The 24136-nt window shown below is 35.7% G+C and overlaps 1 protein-coding gene across 2 annotated transcripts in view; it reads right to left on the reverse strand.

Moving 5' to 3' along the window:
• Nucleotides 1–4225: 4225 nt before the first annotated feature.
• The window catches only part of LOC106059817 (glutamate receptor 1-like), a 132327-nt gene continuing 112416 nt past the window's right edge, over nucleotides 4226–24136 (reverse strand). The window contains exons 16-23 of one of the 2 annotated variants that reach the window (XM_056038965.1): nucleotides 21384–21582; nucleotides 20931–21020; nucleotides 20231–20385; nucleotides 18723–18834; nucleotides 17544–17669; nucleotides 16539–16670; nucleotides 14849–14914; nucleotides 4226–8393 (exon numbers count right to left, since the gene is read on the reverse strand). In XM_056038965.1, the coding sequence (XP_055894940.1) occupies nucleotides 8307–8393; nucleotides 14849–14914; nucleotides 16539–16670; nucleotides 17544–17669; nucleotides 18723–18834; nucleotides 20231–20385; nucleotides 20931–21020; nucleotides 21384–21582 (967 nt within the window). In that variant the 3' untranslated portion in view covers nucleotides 4226–8306. Of the gene's footprint in view, nucleotides 8394–14848; nucleotides 14915–16538; nucleotides 16671–17543; nucleotides 17670–18722; nucleotides 18835–20230; nucleotides 20386–20930; nucleotides 21021–21383; nucleotides 21583–24136 lie in introns of those variants that run through there. The other variant, XR_008779460.1, reaches the window with a different exon arrangement.

The following is a 24136-nucleotide window of genomic DNA, read 5'->3' on the forward strand; positions in this document are numbered from 1 at the left end:
GATGTACACATGTAGTTCTAGTGTATTGTAGAGTGTAGTCCATGATGGCAAGAACCCTCGCCCCTTCGTTTTTTTTCCCTTGCGCGTTATGCAATAAAGTTTGTTGTATATTGAGTGGTCAGACAAGAACAATTGGCATGGTTCAACAAGCATGTAGGCCTACTTTACTCTAAAATAGTTTTAAAACCCTAACATTTCATCAAACTCTAGCAAATTTTCTTTTTTTTTTTTTTTTGGTTTTTAGATCTAAATGTGGCATTCTGGATCTATATGTTTTTTTTTTTTTTTTTTTTTTTATAGATTTTATGAGATTTTAAACTTTACCGGTCTAAGTAAGATTTTTCGTTATATAATAAGTTAATATAAGTTTTAATTCAAGGTATAAATACAAACAAAATAATTATTTAGACATTTTTTTTTCAAATTTTATAATGCAATAACGTTTATGTAAGAAACATTTTCCCATTGACCTATATAGGCTATATATATTACATATATCATTATGGAGAAATATTTATACAGTGTTAGGCTAAAATAATTTGATCGAAACGTAGGTACAGTCAGATGATTTACTAGGTCTAGATCACCTCCCCCACCCCCATAAAAAAAAGTTATGAAAATTTTTTAAAGTTGAAATTAATATTTTGAAATTTAGTTTAACTTATCTTTTGAAATCGGTTATAAACTTTTAGTTTAGGCCTAACTACTCTATTTTAGTTGAAACTAAGTTTTAATTTAATTTTTAAAATTTAGTTTAGTTCCCATCATGACCTATAAGTTCATTAGCTGTTTTCAGTTATTTAAGATGAAAAATACCCAATGAAAGATTAATGAATTTGACCTTTGACATACTTCTGGTATCAGTAGTAACGTTAAACTATCAATTTTTTTTTGGTCCCATTAATGTAAACAAAGGTTGAAAAAATGTGCGTCGAACAAAGTTGTTTTTGTTTAGAATGAAGGGAGAAACACTTTATAATGTCTGATTCACTTCCTCTCGGAAAGTTAAGTGGGTTCGTATTCTGCTAGCTGAGGTTATTACTGCTTCTGATTCTCCCACTAAGTTTCAAAGATAAGTGCAAAGTAGTCGTAGAAGTGAATTGACTGAGTGATTCAGAAAGTAACACAAATTATTGGTTGCATTTTACAGCAAGTCTCTACACTATCACAGCGTTGAATATCTGACAAGAGTTCTTTCTGAATCTCAACTACTGAATGATCAGGTCACGGCATTACATTTCCTGCTATCATGAGGCTAAGTATACAAAAAATGACACTAAATGTAAGCGATTGATAGGTAGTCCAACCAATATAAAATACTCAAGAGGCACTCAGACAATGTATGCCTATAAGTCTGTGTGAGTGCAGCAGTTCATATCGTGATTTGTACTTCTCACTTACCGGTACTTCCCCACTGAATTGTTCATAGAATAGTTGTGATATTTTGTTCCTTTTTTTTTTTTAACTTAAATAAATGATGATTTTTTTGGAATGTCCTTCCGACCAGACCTAATGTGTCCTCTTAGTAGGCTCTTAGTAGCGGAGAGAATAACTGTTTCTATAGCGTTTACATATTTCTGAATTCCTTGTTTACTTCTATTGCTATTGCTACACTAAAAACAGAAAAGAAAGAAAAAGAAAGGAAGTGAGAGAGAGAGACCATACAAAATTAACTGACAGTTCTTTTAGACACTAACACTTAACGTTTAGCACAGCAATCTGTTCTTTGTATAAAGTTTGATTTTTAGAGGTCTGGAAAGGAGAAGTTCACATACCTTGGCAGCAGGGCCGGCACTAACTATTGCGGGGCCCTATGCGAAACAGATTGCGCGGGGCCCAGTCTTGTTAGGGATAAAGATAATAAGTGAAAATTAAGATTTTATATTTGACAATAAATAAATGTGTCTTTCATTTCACTATTATTCAATGAAAATTAACAATTCCTTCTTTTTTAAACTCACGTTGGATCGGCGGTTTTTTTCATATTGAATGACACCCCAGAATGACAATTTTGTCTAATTTTTATGAGAGTTTTATGAGTTTTCATGAGATTTTAATAATTTCAGGAAATCTCCTGGACTTTTTCGTATATTTTTCAATTTCAGGAGATTTCCAGGAGCTCCTGGAAAATGTTATAAGGTATAATGGTTTAATTTAATAATTTACATCTAGAAGTAGCGCGGGGCTCACTGCGGCCGCATTGGTTGCAGTGGCCTAAGGCCGGCCCTGATTGGCAGCATCAAAACAAACGATTGGGATGCTTACCTTGACTTAGCGTGCCGAATAGGAAAGGCAGGGAGGATTTTCATAAGGCTGCAGCCTAATTGGTCAAGTCAAGCCATAGGACTCAGACACAAATACATCTTCTTAACACAATCGTCATCCCAACAGCAACATATGCATGTGAGACATGGAAGTCATCTGTCAAAATTAAGAAAAGACTAAATGTGGCTCAACAGAGATGGATGAGACGGATTTGGGAGTCACTTATATAGATCGGATCTCAAACAAGGAAATCCTATACCGAAATGGGAGTTGAACACTTAGTGATGTTGTGACAGAGCGTCGCATGAGTTTTGCGGGACATGTTCTCCGACAAAATGAACAACGCATACCAAGAGTTGCGATGAATTGGAGGCCAATTCGAGGAAAGCGCAAACAGGGACGTCCTCGTATAACTTGGCGCCACACTTTCATTGAAAACCTTAGAACAGTGGACACCAGGTGGGAGGAGGCTTCAGACATTGCCAGTGACAGATCTTTGTGGAGATAGCTTTCCGCCCAATGGCGCCAAACGGCGCGGGAGGGTCTAAATAAGTAAATAAGAAAGGGGAAAAGCCGCTATTAGTTTTTTCCAGTTTGTGTGTCCGTCCGTCATGTTTAGAACTTAAACTACTAAGGATATTGAAATCCGATTTCATGTTATTTTGCAGATTGCAAAGTTTTCTTACAAAGGTTCCTATTTATCGGCTAAAAGAGAACAGATTTACAAAATAATTAGGCTTATTTCAAAATCGTAATATAATGATCATTATAAACCACTGGCCAGACAAGATCTCGAACGAAGCACTGTGGCAAAGAACAAACCAGAAGCCCATTGAAGTAGATATCCTTCAGAGATGGAGATGGATAGGTCACCACCTTCCCAAACCTGTATCCAACATTACACGGCAAGTCATCCCCCGGAAGCCCCAAGGAAGAAGGAAGTGGGGACGGCCGAAAAGGGCAAACAATGAAAGGGGCTGTAAGTTGGAAGCAGATTCCAAGCAGATGGGCAAGACATGGGGACAGTTGGAGAGACTCGCAAAGAAGCGAGAAGCCTGGAGAAAGCTGGTTGGTGGACAATGGCTGCCTGGTCGTGCGGTTTGCGCGCTGGACTGTCGTTCGGATTTATCGACGATCGAGGGTTCAAACCCAGCCCGCTCCCATCCCCCGTCGTCCTGCTGGAGGTTCGGACTAGGAAGTAAACTATCTTCAACTCTGAAGGAACATCCGAAACATGTAAAACATTTTACAAACAAACAGTTTAGAATTCCTCAGTTTTCACTTGTGACATCAGTTGTCAAGCTGCTTACATCCTTGGGATCATTGGGTTTCTGCCTATTCTCTTTTTTGTCTCTTTTCTTTCTTGTCTCTTTTTTGGGCTGTATTTCTTTATATATATATATATATATATATATATATATATATATATATATATATATATATATACATATATATATATAGGCCTATATATATATATTTTTTTTTTAAAAGGTACCAAAGACTAGCCTCCCCCTCCCTCCCCCCCCCAAAAAAAAAAAAAAAACAACTATATTTTTGTTACATTGAAACATTAAAAAATACATGGGGTATGATCAATGTGACCCTTCCAACTAATCTACTCTTACTCTCCTTGTTATTTTATTTTGCTACTTTTTAAACACATTTAAGTGCAAAGATGTTCACGTCTGAGAGACATACTTTAAAACAAATATGTTTCATTAGGAAGGGGGGCGTAGGGGAAGAATGACAGCCCTGCTCCCCACCAAAAAAAATATCAATCCACATTTTTAAAGTTTAGATCCCACTTGGTAGCAACATGTGTAAAGTGTCCTACTGTAAACCTAAAATGTATGTCGCCAGGTTGGGTTACGTGTTTACCTGAGAAATAAGACAATTAAGTTGCAAATACCATTATTATAGAAAAGAAAAAAAGGTGAAATCTCATAAAAGTTTATTTAGATGAATTATTTATTTTGTGTACAAAACTATAAATATGTACATAACACATCTATGACAAAACATGTACAAAGTCAGAAATCATCATAATTGAAATAACATTTGGACCTAAAAGAAGGTAAAATTCTACTTAAATAAAATACCAAAACATACCAAGTCCATGTCTCCTTTTAAAAGTAAACGTCGAAATAATAATTTCAATTATTTAACATTGTACTTTCAAAATAAGAAGCCACGGGCTCATCTAAACTTGACATGGAAATGAAACGCTTAAAATATTTTGAAGTCAGGCCAATAGTCGAATCAAATAGAAGTCTTTAACAATCATCTGCATAGCAAATACAATACGAACGTTGTAGTATCAAAGATCAGATATAAAGCTAGTAAGAAGGAGCAATAACATTGCTGCATTTACGGTCCTAAAGACAACACGAGCCAGCCACGAAAAGGGTTCCCCAGTTATTTTCAATGATTTTTAAGAAACAGCAAAAGAAATTTTCCCTAATGTTGATTACAGGGGTCCACATATCTTGAATAGCTTACCCCTTATCGAGTCTAAATCTGGTACTAGCTATCAGAACTATATCGTAGGCATCATCTTAAAGTGGGCTTTATTAGAAATGGCGGGTGTCATGTATTACAGCGTGCCAAGATTATCTAAACGTCAAAAGTTGTCGCGAATCTGTTTTATATCTAAAAAAAAGTCTATGGAAAATGTAAAATAAAATCAAACCACACAATAACTTTTAATCAAATTATTGTCATAGCTGATGTTGAAATTAATTTGAGGCAGTATAAATTAGAGGGAAGAAGAATAGCGGTAAACTTTATATTGGAAATATATCAGTGGATTTTATATTGAAATCACTGTATTGTGGGATCTCACTAAGAATAATGTGGGTAATTATTCATTCTATAATTTCAATTGAGATTAATACAAAGATTTAATTCTTTAAAGAGGATTTTTTTCCCCACCAACACGTTTGGAGTTGTGTCATCAGACTGAGGAACAGATCTACAGGTACAAAATAGTATTAACCAAGACCAATCGTAATAGTAGGCCTATGATCACTGATATGCCACGTTGCAACCTGTGGGCAGCTCGTTGCCACGTCACAGGTCGTGAGGTCTGATCTGTGATCTGGAAACTAGCAATTGGATAAAACTGCCAACATTTTGCGACGTCGAAGGTCAGTGTTTAGGCCTACTACAGTGGAACCTCGAGACACGAGCTGCTCAACTTACGAGTAATTCGAGATACGAGCAGCATCAGGAGCGAAATTTCTGTTTGTTTTACGAGCGACAATTCGAGTCGAGCTTTATAGTTAAAACCTATCGACGATGATCGTGCGAAATCGGATCTTTCCGTTCTCACTTGGAACAGGAACCATAATTGCCAGCGCGGGAAAATGGGGAGAAGTTGCCTCAGTTGTTACTTGGACAAAAACAGCACAGAGTGGGTACACCATGATCTCGACCAATCGCACCTATCACAGCGCTGGCTCGTCTCAGTAGTGTGAGTATTGTAGCTTGCGAGTTGAGTGATTTGAATCGGAATTATTCTTGTGCATCATGGGTCCCAAGAAAATTAACGTAGCCTAAGCGCAAAGTCCAATGATACGAAGAAGAGGTTGATATCCATCGAAACGAATCAGTGTTGTTTTGTGTCTGTTCTGTGCAGTCAACTCGTCCTCCCTACCCCTCACTCCCTCCTCCTCACCCGCACTCAGCTGCAGTCGTCAGCCACTCAGAAAATGCTCTGTACATTGACCATTGCTTGACCTACATTTGATTGATATCATTTCTGCATTTCTCATTTCATTATTTATTTTATTGTTTATGCATACGTTTTTCAGCATTTAGGTTATTTTGGAACTTTATATAGGGTTAGAACCAATTAATCGGGTTTACTTTATTTTATATGGGAAAAATTCGTTTGAGATACGAGTAATTCGACTTACAGCTGGGGTCTGGAACGAATTAAACTCGTATCTCGAGGCTCCACTGTATAACGCGATTGGTCTCTTTAGAGATCTTGAAGCTAATAGCTGGTTGTCACGTCACATGTCACGCAAAAAGAGAACGGCGAATTAGTATTCTAGACCGCCCTGTAACTGATAAACAAGATAAAAAGAGACAGAAAATGAACTGCTCGTTATTTGATTACAGCAACTAAAATAAATGTCTTGAATAGAAATTGAGCTAATAACGACATACATTGGATATATTTGCGCATGGTAAAATATTGGATATATATATCTCCTACGCTGGTGCATATGGTGCGTACCAGCGCGCTGTTCAACACAAGGCATGAACAGATCTAAAGAGAAACAAGAGACATGGTGGATCTCTGCTGGATTCTAATGAAGTATAGAGAACTTAGGTAGCCGGTGGGTGAATCGCCTCTTTATATCAGTATTTGTTAGAAAGTCATTAAACTTTTGCACCGTTATTCAGTCACGCAGTGGCGTAGCATCCATGGCGCGAAGGAGTTCAATGAAGGCGGGCCCAAGACCATTAGGGGCCCACAGCCTGTGTCGTAGAGCCATAGCTCGAGGGGGGGGGTTCATTGCGATTGGGACAATGATTGGGAAACCATGATTCTTGACAGACCGACAGGGCTTACATGAACCAATGGGGTCGACACAAAAGTGAATACAAATGTGCACTTTGGTTTGATTTCCAAGAGTATGATCTAGTATTGAAGAAAACAAACACACACACTTCTTACCTCGCCCAACAATTTCAAAACTAGTTAATAGGCTTGTTGGGTAATACAGTTTTATCAAAAATACTAAAGAAAATCAAATACTCGCCTTACATGTTAGGATCCTCCTCCCTAGTTCTGCAGTTAGCATCCAACAGTCGCAAGAGTATAAGAATGTAACTATGACATAGGAGTGCATCAGTCTGATTTTAGTGTCGAAGGCCATGACTCAAATCATATATGGGAGAACCAAAAGTAAGAAATATTGGCTGAAGTCCAAGTAGGAAGAAATTACAATTTATCTTTACAATTATTACACTATTATTTACAATGAGTAATAACTGTATCAAACGTAATGACTTTATTACTTACAAATAAAGGTACACTAATTTCATTGGAATGTCTTTTGGTAAATGTACCGATGCATACAGACTACTCGATTTCTTTGTCACACACTAAATTTTTCCTATGGGCTGGAGGGGGAGGAGAAGAGCATATTATTGAACCCGGGCCAACGGGCACCTTGCTACGCCACTGCTTGCCCTTAATTTATTACAGTAGAAACGTACAACCGTCCATTCATTCTCTGTCCTATCAACTGTATAGATCTACAATGCTTAAAATAAAATACAAAATAACATGAGAAGACATGAAATTATGAAATATTATAATTATGTACATGAAAGTTGCAATAATAAAAAAAAAGTTATCACATGGTTATAAAGAGTCAGATTCGATAATTCGTATCGATCAAATTGAAATTGCACACACATTGGCACCAATCAGTAGATTTTTAAACACACTGATATGGATTATCATTGAAATTGATAAACCGGAAGATAGGCTACTCACTCACGTCTGCTATGTATATGGACAAGAATTTGGCAGTAAATAATAGTAAAAAAAAACAACACATAAATATGGGAAAAAAAATTACGTCACTTGGAGAATTCTTACAAAAATATCTGAATCTTTTTTTTTTTCTCAAACACTCTTGTAACTTTAGACATCTTCAACTGGCCCTAGCTTTCATCTCATGAAACAAGCGAACATTCTCCAGTTTACAAATTTGACACTTTATGTTGCTTCTGGGTAAATGGTTATAAGTGTGTTTGCACTTGACTTGATACATATTTAGAATATGACAGAAACAAAATTACAAATTCTTATATGAATATTACAACTGATTTTGAGCAAATTAATTATCCTAAAGCAGTAATTGTTTCGTTTATTTTTTTTTTAAATTGCCACTGGAAAGCATTCATGCAAGAGACATAAGCCTGAGCATGCGCACCATTGAACTTCCTCAAATGTACAGCAGACGATCACCAATTGCTAGTTTTTAAATAATAACAGAAATTTAGCCGCCAGTCTTGTGTCAAAATATGTCACTCTTGTCGCTGTAAGGTGCCTGAATGTCCACTTGAAACTTTTCGAAGCCTATATAGTCTGGTGGGTCGGAGTTCTGCAAAGGACAATTGCAAATATTAAAAGGAATTTGAGAAGACGGATAAATCAAAATGAACAGGACTAACAATAACGTAAATAAAACGAAAATAAAAATAATGTCAGTTAATTAAAAAAAAACATTGTATGGAAAGATTCCATAAGTATAAAAAAAGTAAAAATCTAGCTTTTTGTGTATCGAATGCATCACGGTCAAAAAATAATTGAAGTTATGCCATAGACTTATATATATATACTACTCTAGACTGGACATGGAGACTTTTTAACACAACAAAAAATGTGACATTTTTTTAGAAAGTTGAAAACAAGGCGATGTTTTGTAAAGTAGTTAAAAGAAATAAAGTTGTTTTTTTTTAAGCCTAACCTATATAACATAAAATTTAATTTTTAGATCTAGATCTAGTAATTGAACATCAAAAATAAGAGTACTCTCGTCTCATAATTATTATTTTGCAATTTTTAGATACATAATCTAGAAAGATCTAGGTAATCAATCTATTTAAATGTACATAAGATGATTTAAATCAACATGAATTATTTCGACCTAGGATTTTTGAAACATTATCTCAATGGAAACAAACAGGAAATGGGGCGACTACCCTTAGAGCAGAGGTTCTCAGCATGTGGGTCGTGACCCCCTTGGGGGTCGCTTGACGATTTGACAGGGGTCGCCTAAGACCATCGAAAATATGGATTGTTCTTGTCTATTCTACTATTGTTGTGTGTGTGTGTGTGGATCGCTGAAGAGTCGGGAATTGTAAAAAGGGGTCGGTAAGCTTAAAGGGTTGAGAACCGCTGCCTTAGAGCTTGAAAAAGAGTTTACGTACATACAAATATATATATATATATATATATATATATATATATATATATATATATATATATATATATATATATATATATATATATATATATATATATATATATATATATATATATATATATATATATATATATATATGTCTGTGAATCGATCAATCGCGGATAAGAATTTATTTCCGGTTTCCAGTCTAGATATAATATATGTCTATGAGTTGTGTTGTTTCTAAAGTTATCTATATATGGCATTTTTTGTGCGCATTTTAGCAATGCATAAACACATTTTGTAAGTTCTTCAATATGGAAGAAACATTGGACTTTACGACTTCAAAACTTATTTAAAAACCAATTGGCTAGCGGAGATTTAATACGAAGCTCAACTGCCACGCACTAAGATATTGATAGAATTATATTCTTCTTATTTTCTTAGTTGGCAACAACAAAGTTCAATTTAGCCTCATTGATATTGTTTAATCTATCGAGACAATCAACACATTAGATTATACAAAGAAGTAAAACTTGCGTTGAGCTACAGGGGTAAAGATTCTACTCTGACATATTTTCCAGACACGTTGGACATTAGAGTATGATGTCTTCGGAGTTTCTATGTAGGATATTGTCATTGGCGAAATTAGATTGACTATCTGCTAACTATCGTAAAAAAAATGCAAGCTAAACATCTATGGCCATATTACAAGATCTTCGGGGCTCGCAAAGACTTTCCTTCGGGGAACAGTACCAGGAAAAAGAAGAAGAGGCAGACAGAGGAAACGATAGAAGGACGACATAAAAGAATGGACGGACTAGCCATTGAAAGAGGTTCTAACTAAGGCAAACGGTAGAGAGGAATGGAGAAAGACGGTTGACAAATCTTGCATGGTGCCCTTACGGTCCAACAGACTAAGGGATAGGTAAAGGTACAACGTCTGTAAAACGAATTTGTTTAAAAGAGGGGACTATAAATGTGTGTGAAATGAACTCAAAATTACTGTAGATTAGCAGAATTATAATTTTATTCGTTCATTAGTTGTATTACGCATTTGTTAAGGACAAAATAGAATATTATAATTTCTCTCACTTGAGAGGATTTGTAGTATTTTTACAAAGCTTATATCAACTCATTCTGTCTGTCTGGTACAAATCTTGTACACGTCATTTCTCCCGCTTACCATCCTCGGCTCAAATAGAAACTTCTGCACAATTAGTCATTGTTGATGACAACACATTAATGAAGCAAAAAAATTAACCAATTAGTTAGTTAAATTGTGTAACTAATTAATTTTGTTTTATATAGTAAAAGGTTGATAAATATTGCAGTATTGATATGGCAGAAATTGTGAGGTTCTTTCCCTTACAAAGCTTTGTTAGAAAAAGAGTATTTTTACAAAGCTTATATCAACTCACTCACTCTATATGTGCCAAATTTTAAACATTTTTTTTCACCCACACCCATTCTCAGATCAAGTTGAAACTTTAAACAATTATTTATTGTATCTAACAATGCACCATTCAATTAAAAAAATAACCAATTAGTCAAGTAATTACTGGTAATTAATTATTTTGTTTGATAATTAACTGATATGGCATGATATATGGGGTTTTGTCCCCGTAGATCATTGTACACGTTATTTCTCCCACACCCTTTCTCAGATCAAGTTGAAACTATGCACAATTTTGTATAGTACCTAACAAAACAAAAATAAAAATAAAAAACAACCAATTAGTGAAATTAATTATTTTAGTTCGATATTGATTAAGTGAAATAAATCTTATTGTATTTGATACCAACTAAGGAAATTAATCCTTCAGTGTAAGCATAACGGATATGGCATGATATGTGGGGGTTTAAACATGGCTATAAATGTACAGTTGTATCCACATAAATAACTTTGAAAAAAAAATATTTTTTTATAGTTTGCTTGTTTTATCTCAGAAATGGTATAACAACCATGGTACGAGGGTGTTCATTGGGACCAGCCCACGACCAATTATAGCCCAAACAGGTTCTTGGTAGGGGAAATATGTGTTGAATGTAAGACTTTAATTAGTCCCAATATTTACATACGTGTACTTATACAATCGTATATTTCTTGCTTTTAAATATATTTGTGGTCTATTTATCAAATGAGTAAAATGTATAAATGTAAATCTTTTTACTGCTGTTGTTAATGATCTATTATAGAAAGAGAATTCTAAAGTGGCTAATACATAGGCTTTTAAAAACATTTTAACATGTTAGTATTGGACTTTTAAAAATATATTATATATATAACGATATTAACATTACTAAACATTTGACAGTGTGAAAGTACTCTACTGGGTAAAATTGTGTTTGTTTTAGTTTAACTGTTATGACTTCCTTTAATATTACAGTATGCATTGCCCCGTTAAAATACATGAATTAATTTTATAAGTAGACAGTATGTACAAATCTGTTTCAATGCAACGCACAAATTTTCTGGGGATCAATAGTGCTAGTTGTGCACTATCCTTCGAATGCATAGTAGATTAATGTCGGCCTCGGCCACATTTTTAACGATGACTCAAATGATTTAAAAACAACGATCATACAAAGGTGCTTTAGAAACGTTTGTCTCCCGTGAAGTTATTGAAGTTAAACATTCAGTCAGTGCCTGTCTTAGGCATAGGCAAACTAGGCAGCCGCTTAGGGCCTCCCATGGGCAGGGGCCTCGTACAGGCCCCCCCCCCTCCAAAATTCTCTACAGAAAAAAAAAAAGCAACAAAAATTTGTGCTCCATTTGGTTGTTGTAGTGCACTAGGTTTGGAAATAAATTTTGTACTTTTATTGGCATTCATTTTTTGTTCTACTATTTCTTTTAGAGCCTCCGAGTTCAATTCGACTAGAGACTCCAATTATCTAAGGGCGGCCTTGGTTCAGTCAAGACAACTGCTATGTCGGGAGTCTTCAGGACTTCGTTTTTGTTGTCCTGAGCCCGATAGGACAATTTCTACAGCTTCCTATGCATGAAATGAACAAAGCACATCAAGAGTAGAGTCAGCGGTGACTCGGAATTGATTGACCAATGACATTGACTTTTCAAATGACCCGAAATGTGAGGAGCTCGTTCTGGTTTACCCCACTTTATGTATTGTCTGTCTTATGTCTGTAGAAGTGTGTATGTATGTTTGTATATGTTTGTAGAAGCATCTTTGTAATAGTTTACGAATGTTTTGTATACATATTTTGTATATTTGCGTAGATATTAGTAGATGTATGCTTGTTTATGTATGTTAGTAGATGTATGCTTTTAGATGTGTGTTTATATATGTTAGTAGATGTATGCTTTTAGATGTGTGTTTATATATGTTAGTAGATGTATGCTTTTAGATGTTTGTTTATATATGTTAGTAAATGTATGCTTTAGATGTTTGTTTATATATGTTAGTAAATGTATGCTTTTAGATGTTTGTTTATATATGTTAGTAAATGTATGCTTTTAGATGTTTGTTTATATATGTTAGTAGATGTATGCTTTTAGATGTTTGTTTATATATGTTAGTAAATGTATGCTTTTAGATGTTTGTTTATATATGTTAGTAGATGTATGCTTTTAGATGTTTGTTTATATATGTTAGTACATGTATGCTTTTAGATGTTTGTTTATATATGTTAGTAAATGTATGCTTTTAGATGTTTGTTTATATATGTTAGTAGATGTATTTTTTGGGATGTTTGCTTTGTATATATTTGTTTGTAAATCTATGCTTGAGATGCATACTTGACTGTAGTTGTTTGTAGATGTATGTGGACGTTTGTTTATAAGTTTATATATATATTTGCTCTAGGTGCATGCTTGTAAAAGTATGTTGGTTTTAAAATATGCTTCTGAATTTTTGTTTGTAGATGTTTGTTTGTTTATGATTGTTTATACATGTTTTTTGTAGTGTATGCAAATAGATGTATGTTTTTATTTTTAATATGTTTGTGGATGTTTTTTGTTTTTAGATGTAGACAACACTTCAGTTTTTTGTTTTTAGATGTAGACAACACTTCAGTTTTTTGTTTTTAGATGTAGACAACACTTCAGTTTTTTGTTTTTAGATGTAGACAACACTTCAGTTTTTTGTTTTTAGATGTAGACAACACTTCAGTTTTTTGTTTGTAGATGTAGACAACACTTCAGTTTTTTGTTTTTAGATGTAGACAACACTTCAGTTTTTTGTTTTTAGATGTAGACAACACTTCAGTTTTTTGTTTGTAGATGTAGACAACACTTCAGTTTTTTGTTTTTAGATGTAGACAACACTTCAGTTTTTTGTTTTTAGATGTAGACAACACTTCAGTTTTTTGTTTTTAGATGTAGACAACACTTCAGTTTTTTGTTTTTAGATGTAGACAACACTTCAGTTTTTTGTTTTTAGATGTAGACAACACTTCAGTTTTTTGTTTGTAGATGTAGACAACACTTCAGTTTTTTGTTTTTAGATGTAGACAACACTTCAGTTTTTTGTTTTTAGATGTAGACAACACTTCAGTTTTTTGTTTGTAGATGTAGACAACACTTCAGTTTTTTGTTTTTAGATGTAGACAACACTTCAGTTTTTTGTTTTTAGATGTAGACAACACTTCAGTTTTTTGTTTTTAGATGTAGACAACACTTCAGTTTTTTGTTTTTAGATGTAGACAACACTTCAGTTTTTTGTTTGTAGATGTAGACAACACTTCAGTTTTTTGTTTTTAGATGTAGACAACACTTCAGTTTTTTGTTTGTAGATGTAGACAACACTTCAGTTTTTTGTTTGTAGATGTAGACAACACTTCAGTTTTTTGTTTGTAGATGTAGACAACACTTCAGTTTTTTGTTTGTAGATGTAGACAACACTTCAGTTTTTTGTTTGTAGATGTAGACAACACTTCAGTTTTTTGTTTGTAGATGTAGACAACACTTCAGTTTTTTGTTTTTAGATGTAGACAACACTTCAGTTTTTTGTTTTTAGATGTAGACAACACTTCAGTTTTTTGTTTGTAGATGTAGACAACACTTCAGTTTTTTGTTTTTAGATGTAGACAACACTTCAGTTTTTTGTTTTTAGATGTAGACAACACTTCAGTTTTTTGTTTTTAGATGTAGACAACACTTCAGTTTTTTGTTTTTAGATGTAGACAACACTTCAGTTTTTTGTTTTTAGATGTAGACAACACTTCAGTTTTTTGTTTTTAGATGTAGACAACACTTCAGTTTTTTGTTTTTAGATGTAGACAACACTTCAGTTTTTTGTTTTTAGATGTAGACAACACTTCAGTTTTTTGTTTGTAGATGTAGACAACACTTCAGTTTTTTGTTTGTAGATGTAGACAACACTTCAGTTTTTTGTTTTTAGATGTAGACAACACTTCAGTTTTTTGTTTTTAGATGTAGACAACACTTCAGTTTTTTGTTTGTAGATGTAGACAACACTTCAGTTTTTTGTTTTTAGATGTAGACAACACTTCAGTTTTTTGTTTTTAGATGTAGACAACACTTCAGTTTTTTGTTTTTAGATGTAGACAACACTTCAGTTTTTTGTTTGTAGATGTAGACAACACTTCAGTTTTTTGTTTGTAGATGTAGACAACACTTCAATTTCTAATTTATGTTCAAAAGGCGAAGTAAAAAAGTTTCATGGACCTACCAGTCTACGAGACAACGTGTCGGGATATTTCTCTCTTTCACCATCTAGTATCGGCGGTTCTGGAGTCTGTGAAATGAAGATAAACGAGTTACAAATTCAGACAACCTTTAATAGAAAAAACAGCAACACTCCCACTGGCCATGGCCAGGCTAAGAAATATACAATGAATACAAGAAAAATGGTTGAATGACACAAGAAAGGCGGACCCACTATTTGCCCAGAAAGATTTGACTGGCGCCCAACGACACCCGTATAGATTAGATGTACAAAATAAATCAATTTAGATTAAATTGTTCTTAATATTATATATCAGTGATGTTCATCATTTTAGATCGTCTTTTGGTATCAACTCAAGCGGAACTGTACCATTTAATATGTGCGCCTTAATGAAATGGAAGAAAACAAAAAGTAGGCCCTCGGTCTAAAACTTCGAAGAAAAGTGAAAAGTAGGGTTGGATGTCACAGCGCATTTGCAAACAAGAATTCTCAAAAAATTGGTAATTATTATTATAAAGAATAATACAATATATAACAGTGATGCCCAACCTAGACCGGCCCGCAACATGAGTGTCAAATTAAAATGGCCCGCGGGCCGGTCTAGGTTGGGCATCACTGTTATATATTGTATTATTCTTTATACAGTGTTTTTTTTTTTTTGTTGTTTTTTGCGTAAAATATAGGTGCCGGTACTCAGAGATGGATTACTAAATTTTTAACTGCTAATAAATAAATAACAAACGTTAAAATACAAGAAAAGTAATAATTTTTTCCCCACATTGAAAAAGGTGCCGGTACGCTGTACCGGTGCGTACCGTCCCAAAAAAGCACTGTATATATTATATATAAAATAATTTTTATATTGTCCTTATTGAAGACTGCTCCTGCATCTTATCTTATAAAATACAGATGTTACATTATAAAAAAAAGATGATTACGGCAGAGGCATGTTCCAGGTCAATCTAGTCGTGCCGTGTCTTAAATTCTACCAAATTGGTTTTCCTGGCTGGCTCAGGCAACCCATTCCATGCTCTAATAGCGCTAGGGAAGAAGGAGCATTTGTACAAATTAGTCCTAGCATATGGAACGAAGAATGTGCCTTTATCTTTGTGTCTTTCTGAGTATTTTATTAGATTTTGATTTTGTATTTCAAGATTATGATTCAGTGTTTTATGTATGATTGCTACTTTACTTTTAAGTCTTCTGTCCTGAAAAGTTTTTAAATTGAGTGATTTCACTTAAGGTGTTACTCTAGTCAAATGTGAATATTCGTTTGTTATGAATCTCACTGCTCTATTTTGTGTCTGTTCCAGTTTCTTAATGTTATCTTGAGTTAAGGGGTCCCAAACAGAGGATGCATATTCTATTATTGGCCTAACCAAGGTTAAGTTATATTTTAGTTTTATGTTCTTATTTGATTTGTATAAGGCCATGCAATATTGTTTGCAATGATGCAACCCAAATAAGTGAACTATTCTTTTTGTTCAAGCTATTTTTGACCAATGTTTATTGGGATACCTTGCCAGTAGACATTACAAATACTTTATTTTTTTAAAAAAGTGTTCCTTCAAGGAATAATTCATTATTCATTTAATACATCTAAACACATTGGTACAGTTTATTTAATAATAATAAGAGTCTAGTTAAAGCAATCATCTACTACATTGCCCTGTTAAAAGCAGACGTGACTTACCTGTCGTCTGGAGTCGTACGGTAACATGCCATCCTCTCTGTCGTTCGGTGTGTTACAGAGTGTGGTCAGTGTGTTAGTACCTCTCAGGAAGCCATCACCGGACAATCTCTCCTCTCTTAAGAGAACCTTTTCCTGGAGGATAAAAACGAGTTTTGGAAATTATGATCTTCATTTGTGAAGGAACGTCTGAGACAAGTCAAGCGAGCTGATTGGTCGGCAAAGGGGGCTTGGTGGCTGAGTCGTAAAGCACTTGGCTTCCGAACCGACGGGATCCCGGGTTCGAATCTCGGTCAAAACCGGGGTTTTAAACTTTGGGTATTTTTACGACGCTCTTAGTCCATCCTTTTCTAATGGTTACCCGACATTAGTTGGGGAGTTGGGGATTGGTCACTTCGCTGGCCACATGATGTCCTCGTTAAAAGTCGGCCATAGAAACCGATGACTTATACATCATCTGTCCTTTAGATCGTAAGATGAGAAAGGGATACTTTATTTACTTGGCAAATCAATCAAGAGTCTTAATGTAAGCTATTATTATGTCAGAAACGAACGAGTAGTCATTCTCTGGCGCTGCCAGGGTCAAGTTTCGTTAAAGAGAAACAAAATTCATTGTAGTCTCTATATCAGTGTCCAATGAGGAATTTTCTGGTGATGCGGCAAGTTTGCAGCAGAACCGACCTCCGACAGGCAACGAAAATCTTCCTAAGAATGTTAAGGGCATTCAAGGTATCTGTGAGGTCAGTTGTCATTATCTCCATGGTTGATATAACAATGGGGTATATTGTTATTTTAGATAACTTCCATAAACGCTTAATCTCAAAGCCTAGGTTGCCATGTTTTCTTTGTTTTTCCATTTAAGTTTTTCTCTTTTATGAGACAGACGGTCAGTAGTAAGCGAGGTCAATTATTATTATTATCATTATTATTATTATAATCACACGTTACGTTAATTCGTTATGAAAAGATATTAAAACAAAATATTTATTAATTCAAAAAGCTGCTTACTTTTTTCCTTGCTCTGAAACACATGAGTTCAAACACTCCGAGGACAATAGCCACGACCAGGCCAACGATAAGTATATAGAATATTCCAGCAACATTACTTAATGTCAAAGACAACTTTCCCTTTTGCTGAAATTATATAATAATATTATATTATAGTGTACTAATGGACATACACACAGAACATACACATTGTCTTCTGAGACAGAAGGAGCCATATTTATATAACTAAAAGTGAAGGTAATACCAAAGAATACGAAGTCATCTCGCTGCAGTATATGCCTGCTAGAAGGAACAGTTCATATTGACTGAATATAATCACGTGACTTGTAAATGAACATTTTACAAGCACATGAATCACTGCTCATTTAATGCTTACACTAAAGTAATTTTTCTGTAAAGGTACCTAATACATGTTCAGAATTTAGATATTGAACCATACACATTGACATACATTCACAAACACTCACTAGATACATATTTGGCATACAATTTATGCATGAAGATATAGGGCTATATTATAACGCATAACCAAAGCTATTTGTTCGTTGAACTCTATTTCAGTATATAGCATAGTGCACGATAAGTAAGTGGGATGTATGGCTGAGAGGCTATGCACGCTTGGGCTTGGCTACCTATTCGAGTGGACTAAAGGTTCGATACCCGACTCAAGTAGTACGTTATTTCTCCTAAACCCAATTGCAGAACAAGTTGACATTTCGCACAATTATTTCTTTTACCTGACCAAAAAAGAATCAATTGTAAAAGAAACAATTTGTTAATTAGTTATAGGTAATTACTTATTTTGTTTGTTGTCGAACAAGGGATAGATATCTCGCTGTATCCATATAATGGTATAAGCCTTTACACTTAATATAACCTTTTTTTTAAAGTTTAAAAAATGTTTTTCTTGTTTTTGAATATGTTCCCAACTCAACTCACTATCAAAACGTATTTTTAATGGTCGATCGAGTAGCTTATAGTTCCTAAATCTAGATACGCTGTTATAACCCTAACTGTCTGTGCTTAATATTTTGGTATAACATCTAGATTAGATTTACCATTAAGATTGATGTTAAGGCTGATGTTAAGGTTGGTGTTTTAACATTTCATAACGAACACTACTCATAGTACAAGGCGCGCGCAAGCACACACACACACACACCCACACTGACCACCAACCTTACTCTGATGAGCGCCACCACATTGTCCTTTCTCCACCCACCACTTCTGGTGCAGTGTGTACAGCGTCCCCTCTTCCTTCAGTTTTAGTACGGCCACGTTGATTGGGTCCCTGAAACATGGCGGAAAACGAATTATCTCTTCGAACACGCTTTTGAAGTTCTATATTGTTTTTTAATTCACAAAATTTACATTGCAAATACATTTAAAAATCCCAAGTTTATGTCAGGAAAATTGTAGACGGTATAACAAATACGATTTCATCAAAAGCAACAGCGAGGTCTCGATGGTCCAGGGTTCCAACCGTTCACGCCGCTGTTCCTGTAAACTTTCAGGAAGTTAGGAGGGCTCGGACGTAATAACCTTTATTTGTGAAATAACATCCGAAACTGTGGAGGAAAAAGTCTTTTTGAAGTTTCAAGATTTTATTTTCAGAGAAATGAAAATTATAGGTCCTAGATCAAACCTCCTGTAGAAATGAAGCCTATAAAGTCCTTGATCAAACCTTTTTCAGAAATGAAAACTCCTAGATCAAACCTCTTTCAGAAATGAAGATTATTAGGTCCAAGATCAAACCTTTTCAGAAATGAAGATTATTAGGCCCAAGATCAAACCTTTTCAGAAATTAAGATTATAGGGTCCATAATCAAACCTCTTCAAAAATGACAACTATTAGGTTCAAGACCAAACCTCTTTCAGAAATGAAGACTATTATGTCCTAGATCAAACTTCCGTCAGGATTGCAGAATTCGAACTTGGGATCGTCGCCACATTAGTTCAAAGTGATGACCACAAGGCCAGGCAGTTAGTAACAATGATAGCAACAAAGAATAAAGATTTAAGATAATTGTATTAGTCCAAACAAATAGAAATATCAGTAACAATATTACAAGAAATACTAAATGTAATCATGGTGCAGTCTCAATTGCGATGGGCACGCCACGTCTGCATAATGAGAGACTCCCTAAAAAGACTCCTTTATGGCCAATTAAAGGAAGAGAGGAGATCACATGGTTGGAAAAAAAAAAGCACTCAAGGAACACCCTCCAAGTATCTCTGACTGCGTACATGATAGAGCTACTCGAGCAGAAGACAAACAGAACAGCACTAGCAGAAGAAAAGAGTCAAAGAAAAAAGAAATCAAGGCAACTGACACGAGCTCCAGCTGGAATAACCTGCCCAGGTTTTCCGGGCTCACATAGGTCTCACCAGCCACATGAGGCACAAAACCCGAGTGCAAAGCCCTCAGGCCACAGATGACAAAAAGTGGTCATCATCGAACCAGATAGACGAACTATAAATGTAATAACTATATATAGTTTGTCCATCGTGGTTCGACGATGACCACTTTTATCATCCAGGAGGCTGAGGGCTTTGCACTAGTTTGCACTGGGCTTTTGTGTCTCCTCGTGTGACTGGTGAGACCTTTGTGAACCCGGAATCAAACAACAGTTACACACATGATAACAGTAGCAATTAAACAGCATTGCCCAATGGAGATAACTAACCTCAGCGGAGAGTTCCTTGGTGTCGCCACACCAAATCCTATATTGTTGAGCTTGCCGCCGACACTGACTGTATCACAAGGTGATCGCTCGTTGATGTATTCTATAAAAGAGGACTCGGCCAGAAAAGCGTATTTTCCTTTGGATTTTAAAACTCTCTGAGATAGAAAGATTACGTACCATAAAAAACTACAATCTAAACAAGGAATTATTTTAAGAGAGCACATTTATCTTAGATTATTTTCTTATCTTATATATTACAGACGTTACTTCAAAAAAGAAGACAATTACGTCCTATGCATTTCATGTGTTAATCTAGTCATGCATATTAATCAACGGCTTAAACTCTGCAAAGTCGTTGTTTTTCCAGGTTGATTCAGGCAACCCATTCCATTCTCTAATGGCACTAGGGAAGAAGGAGCATTTGTAAGAATTTGTTCTAGCATACGGAATAAGAAATGTGCCTCTATCTTTGTGTCTTACTGAGTATTTTATTAGGTTGTGCTTTTATATTTGTAAGTTCTTAGGTACACTGTCACAGTTTATGCATAGAATCTCGTACTTTAAAACAGAGTTACCTGGGATATGGCAATCTAGAAAGTATCTAGGGGACTGTCCGGACACCATTACTCCAGTCCATGGATAAAAAGAAAGTCACTCAGCAAGTGTATTTACATTTATAGAAATGAATGAAGCAACAAACCTCGATACCTTCCTCGTTACTTTGCACTAGGACTTCAGAATGTGTTTTCATGTATTCTCCCATCTGTCTGTACACAGGCACATCAGAGTTCTGAGTCATTAAATAGACAAGGTTTAGTCAATATCAAAACCACTATATATAGGTCTGTAGTCAAAACATAATACATGTATATATAGATATTCAAAGTTAACTATAATAAATCCATCTATTTATCAATTTATTTTGGAATAGTAAACCAAGAAACACGCTCATTTATGTCATACCATTTTTGTACTTAGTGGTTTTTTTTCTAGAGGTCGTCTCGATTTGAGAAAGAATTAGATTGTATGAATTGGATGCCAGAAGAGTGGCAAAAATATTAAAATAAAGTTGTGGAGGTCATGACATCGCAAAAAAAAAAAAAAATCAGTAAAAGAAGACTCTCCCCAAAAAAAAAAATAAATAGAAACTCACCAAGAAGAACTGCAGTGTGGAACCAGAAGTAACTGCCCCGTACTTGATGCTTGGATGGTTAAGCAGGTCGTCTGCTGATTCTATCGGGTTGATCATCCTTTCAATGGTCAGGAAAGCAGCCAGGTTGGCGGTGTAGGAGGAGATGATGATCAGTACAAAGAACCACCAGGCGCCGCCTATGATTCGCCCGGATATAGATCTGAAAGGTTTGGGGAAACAGGCACTCGTCATTTTAATTTTTTGTTCAGCCCATACATTGAGATATTGAAGACAAAATACTGGGCAAAAGTAGATTAGGGTTTCGCAAACTGTATTCCGCGGAACTTTAGTGTTCCACGAGGCCTGAATATGTGTTCCAAGAACTACTGGAATAATGAACTTGTAGGCCACCACGTGAATTAATCTCTCTCAAAAATAAGCAAAGTGTTCCGAAACTCCGAATGTGCAAAGTGTTCCGCCACAACGAATGCGCAAAGTGTTCAGCAACTCCGAATATGCAAAGTGTTCCGAAACTCCGAATGTGCAAAGTGTTCCGCCACAACGAATGCGCAAAGTGTTCAGCAACTCCGAATGTGTAAAGTGTTCCGCAACTCTGAATGTGCAAAGTGTTTCGCAACTCCGAATGTGTAAAGTGTTCCGCAAGTCCGAATGTGCAAAGTGTTCCGCAACTTCGAATGTGTAAAGTGTTCCGCAACTCCGAATGTGTAAAGTGTTCCGCAACTCCGAATGTGTAAAATGTTTCGCAACTCCGAATGTGCAAAGTGTTCCGCAACTCTGAATGTGCAAAGTGTTCCGCAACCCTGAATGTGCAAAGTATTCCGCAACTCCGAATGTGTAAAGTGTTCCGCAACTCCGAATGTGTAAAGTGTTCCGCAACTCCGAATGTGCAAAGTGTTTCGCAACTCCGAATGTGTAAAGTGTTCCGCAACTCCGAATGTGTAAAGTGTTCCGCAACCCTGAATGTGCAAAGTATTCCGCAACTCCGAATGTGTAAAGTGTTCCGCAACTCCGAATGTGTAAAGTGTTCCGCAACTCCGAATGTGCAAAGTGTTTCGCAACTCCGAATGTGTAAAGTGTTCCGCAACTCCGAATGTGTAAAGTGTTCCGCAACTCCGAATGTGCAAAGTGTTCCGCAACTTCGAATGTGTAAAGTGTTCCGCAAATCCGAATGTGTAAAGTGTTCCGCAACTCCGAATGTGTAAAATGTTTCGCAACTCCGAATGTGCAAAGTGTTCCGCAACTCCGAATGTGCAAAGTGTTCCGCAAATCCGAATGTGTAAAGTGTTCCGCAACTCCGAATGTGTAAAGTGTTCCGCAACTCCGAATGTGCAAAGTGTTCCGCAACTCCGAATGTGTAAAGTGTTCCGCAACTCCGAATGTGTAAAGTGTTCCGCAACTCCGAATGTGTAAAATGTTTCGCAACTCCGAATGTGCAAAGTGTTCCGCAACTCCGAATGTGCAAAGTGTTCCGCAACCCTGAATGTGCAAAGTATTCCGCAACTCCGAATGTGTAAAGTGTTCCGCAACTCCGAATGTGCAAAGTGTTCCGCAACTCCGAATGTGCAAAGTGTTTCGCAACTCCGAATGTGTAAACTGTTCCGCAACTCCGAATGTGTAAAGTGTTCCGCAACTCCGAATGTGTAAAATGTTTCGCAACTCCGAATGTGCAAAGTGTTCCGAAACTCCGAATGTGCAAAGTGTTCGCAACTCCGAATGTGCAAAGTGTTCCGTTAAGGAAAACGTTTGGGAACCACTGAAGTATATAATTGCATTCGTCTGTTGCCAATAGCAACAGAGTTGTGGACGTTTTTCTGTATCTAATATTTGATTTTTAATCATTGGAAATGTAATCCGTGGAACTGTCATGTGATAGAAGCCTAAACAGTAATGCTGAACAGCCTTGATTGATATAAGAAATCCCAACTTCATTTAAATTCCAAATTCAATGGAATAGACACTCTTATTTTTAGTCACGAAATCCTCAGGGCTCGCTGAGAACTTTCTGCAGGGAACATTACCAGGATTAAGAAAGAGACAATATAAGCGATGAGAAGACAACATCAAGGAATGAATTGTCCTGCCTATGGAAGAGACTCTAATCCAGGCAAAAGACAATGGAATGTAGACAGATTGTTGACAGATCATGTGTGGTACCCCAACGGTCCAAAAGACGTGGGGAAAGTAGTTTGCATTAGATGTACATGTACATGTATGGTCAAATAAAGTATTTAATCAAATAATGCCTCGCTGCAGGAACCAATGGGATGAAGGGTTTATAGAGGTCTGTCGCCATCATATAGGCTACTGATTGTAAAGTTAAGGGGTCCCTTTTTTTCTAAATGAAGAATACCTTCAAGTTTCAGCATCGATTTAAAATTATTTTACAAATACTTTGACCCCCTCCCCCCCCCCCCCCCCAAAAAAAAAAATTACACAGATAGCACTCTTTGTCGCCTTATTAGTCTGTATTACAATTCCTTGCTTTCATTCCTCCACTCACTACAAAGGAACTCCTTAAAAAAATTCTAACTTGTTATTAAATTACTAACTTTAATTATAAACTACAAGCCAAGGTCTACATGTTCCGAACCCATTACACATTCAAATATCATCAACCGGATAGGCTAACAAACCATGCTATCAACAACCAGATAGGCTAACAAACCACGCTATCAACAACCAGATAGACTAACAAACCATGCTATCAACAACCAGATAGACTAACAAACCATGCTATCAACAACCAGATAGAC

This window comes from Biomphalaria glabrata, chromosome 8 (genome assembly GCF_947242115.1).
Source record: "Biomphalaria glabrata chromosome 8, xgBioGlab47.1, whole genome shotgun sequence".
NCBI classification, from domain to species: Eukaryota; Metazoa; Mollusca; class Gastropoda; family Planorbidae; genus Biomphalaria; species Biomphalaria glabrata.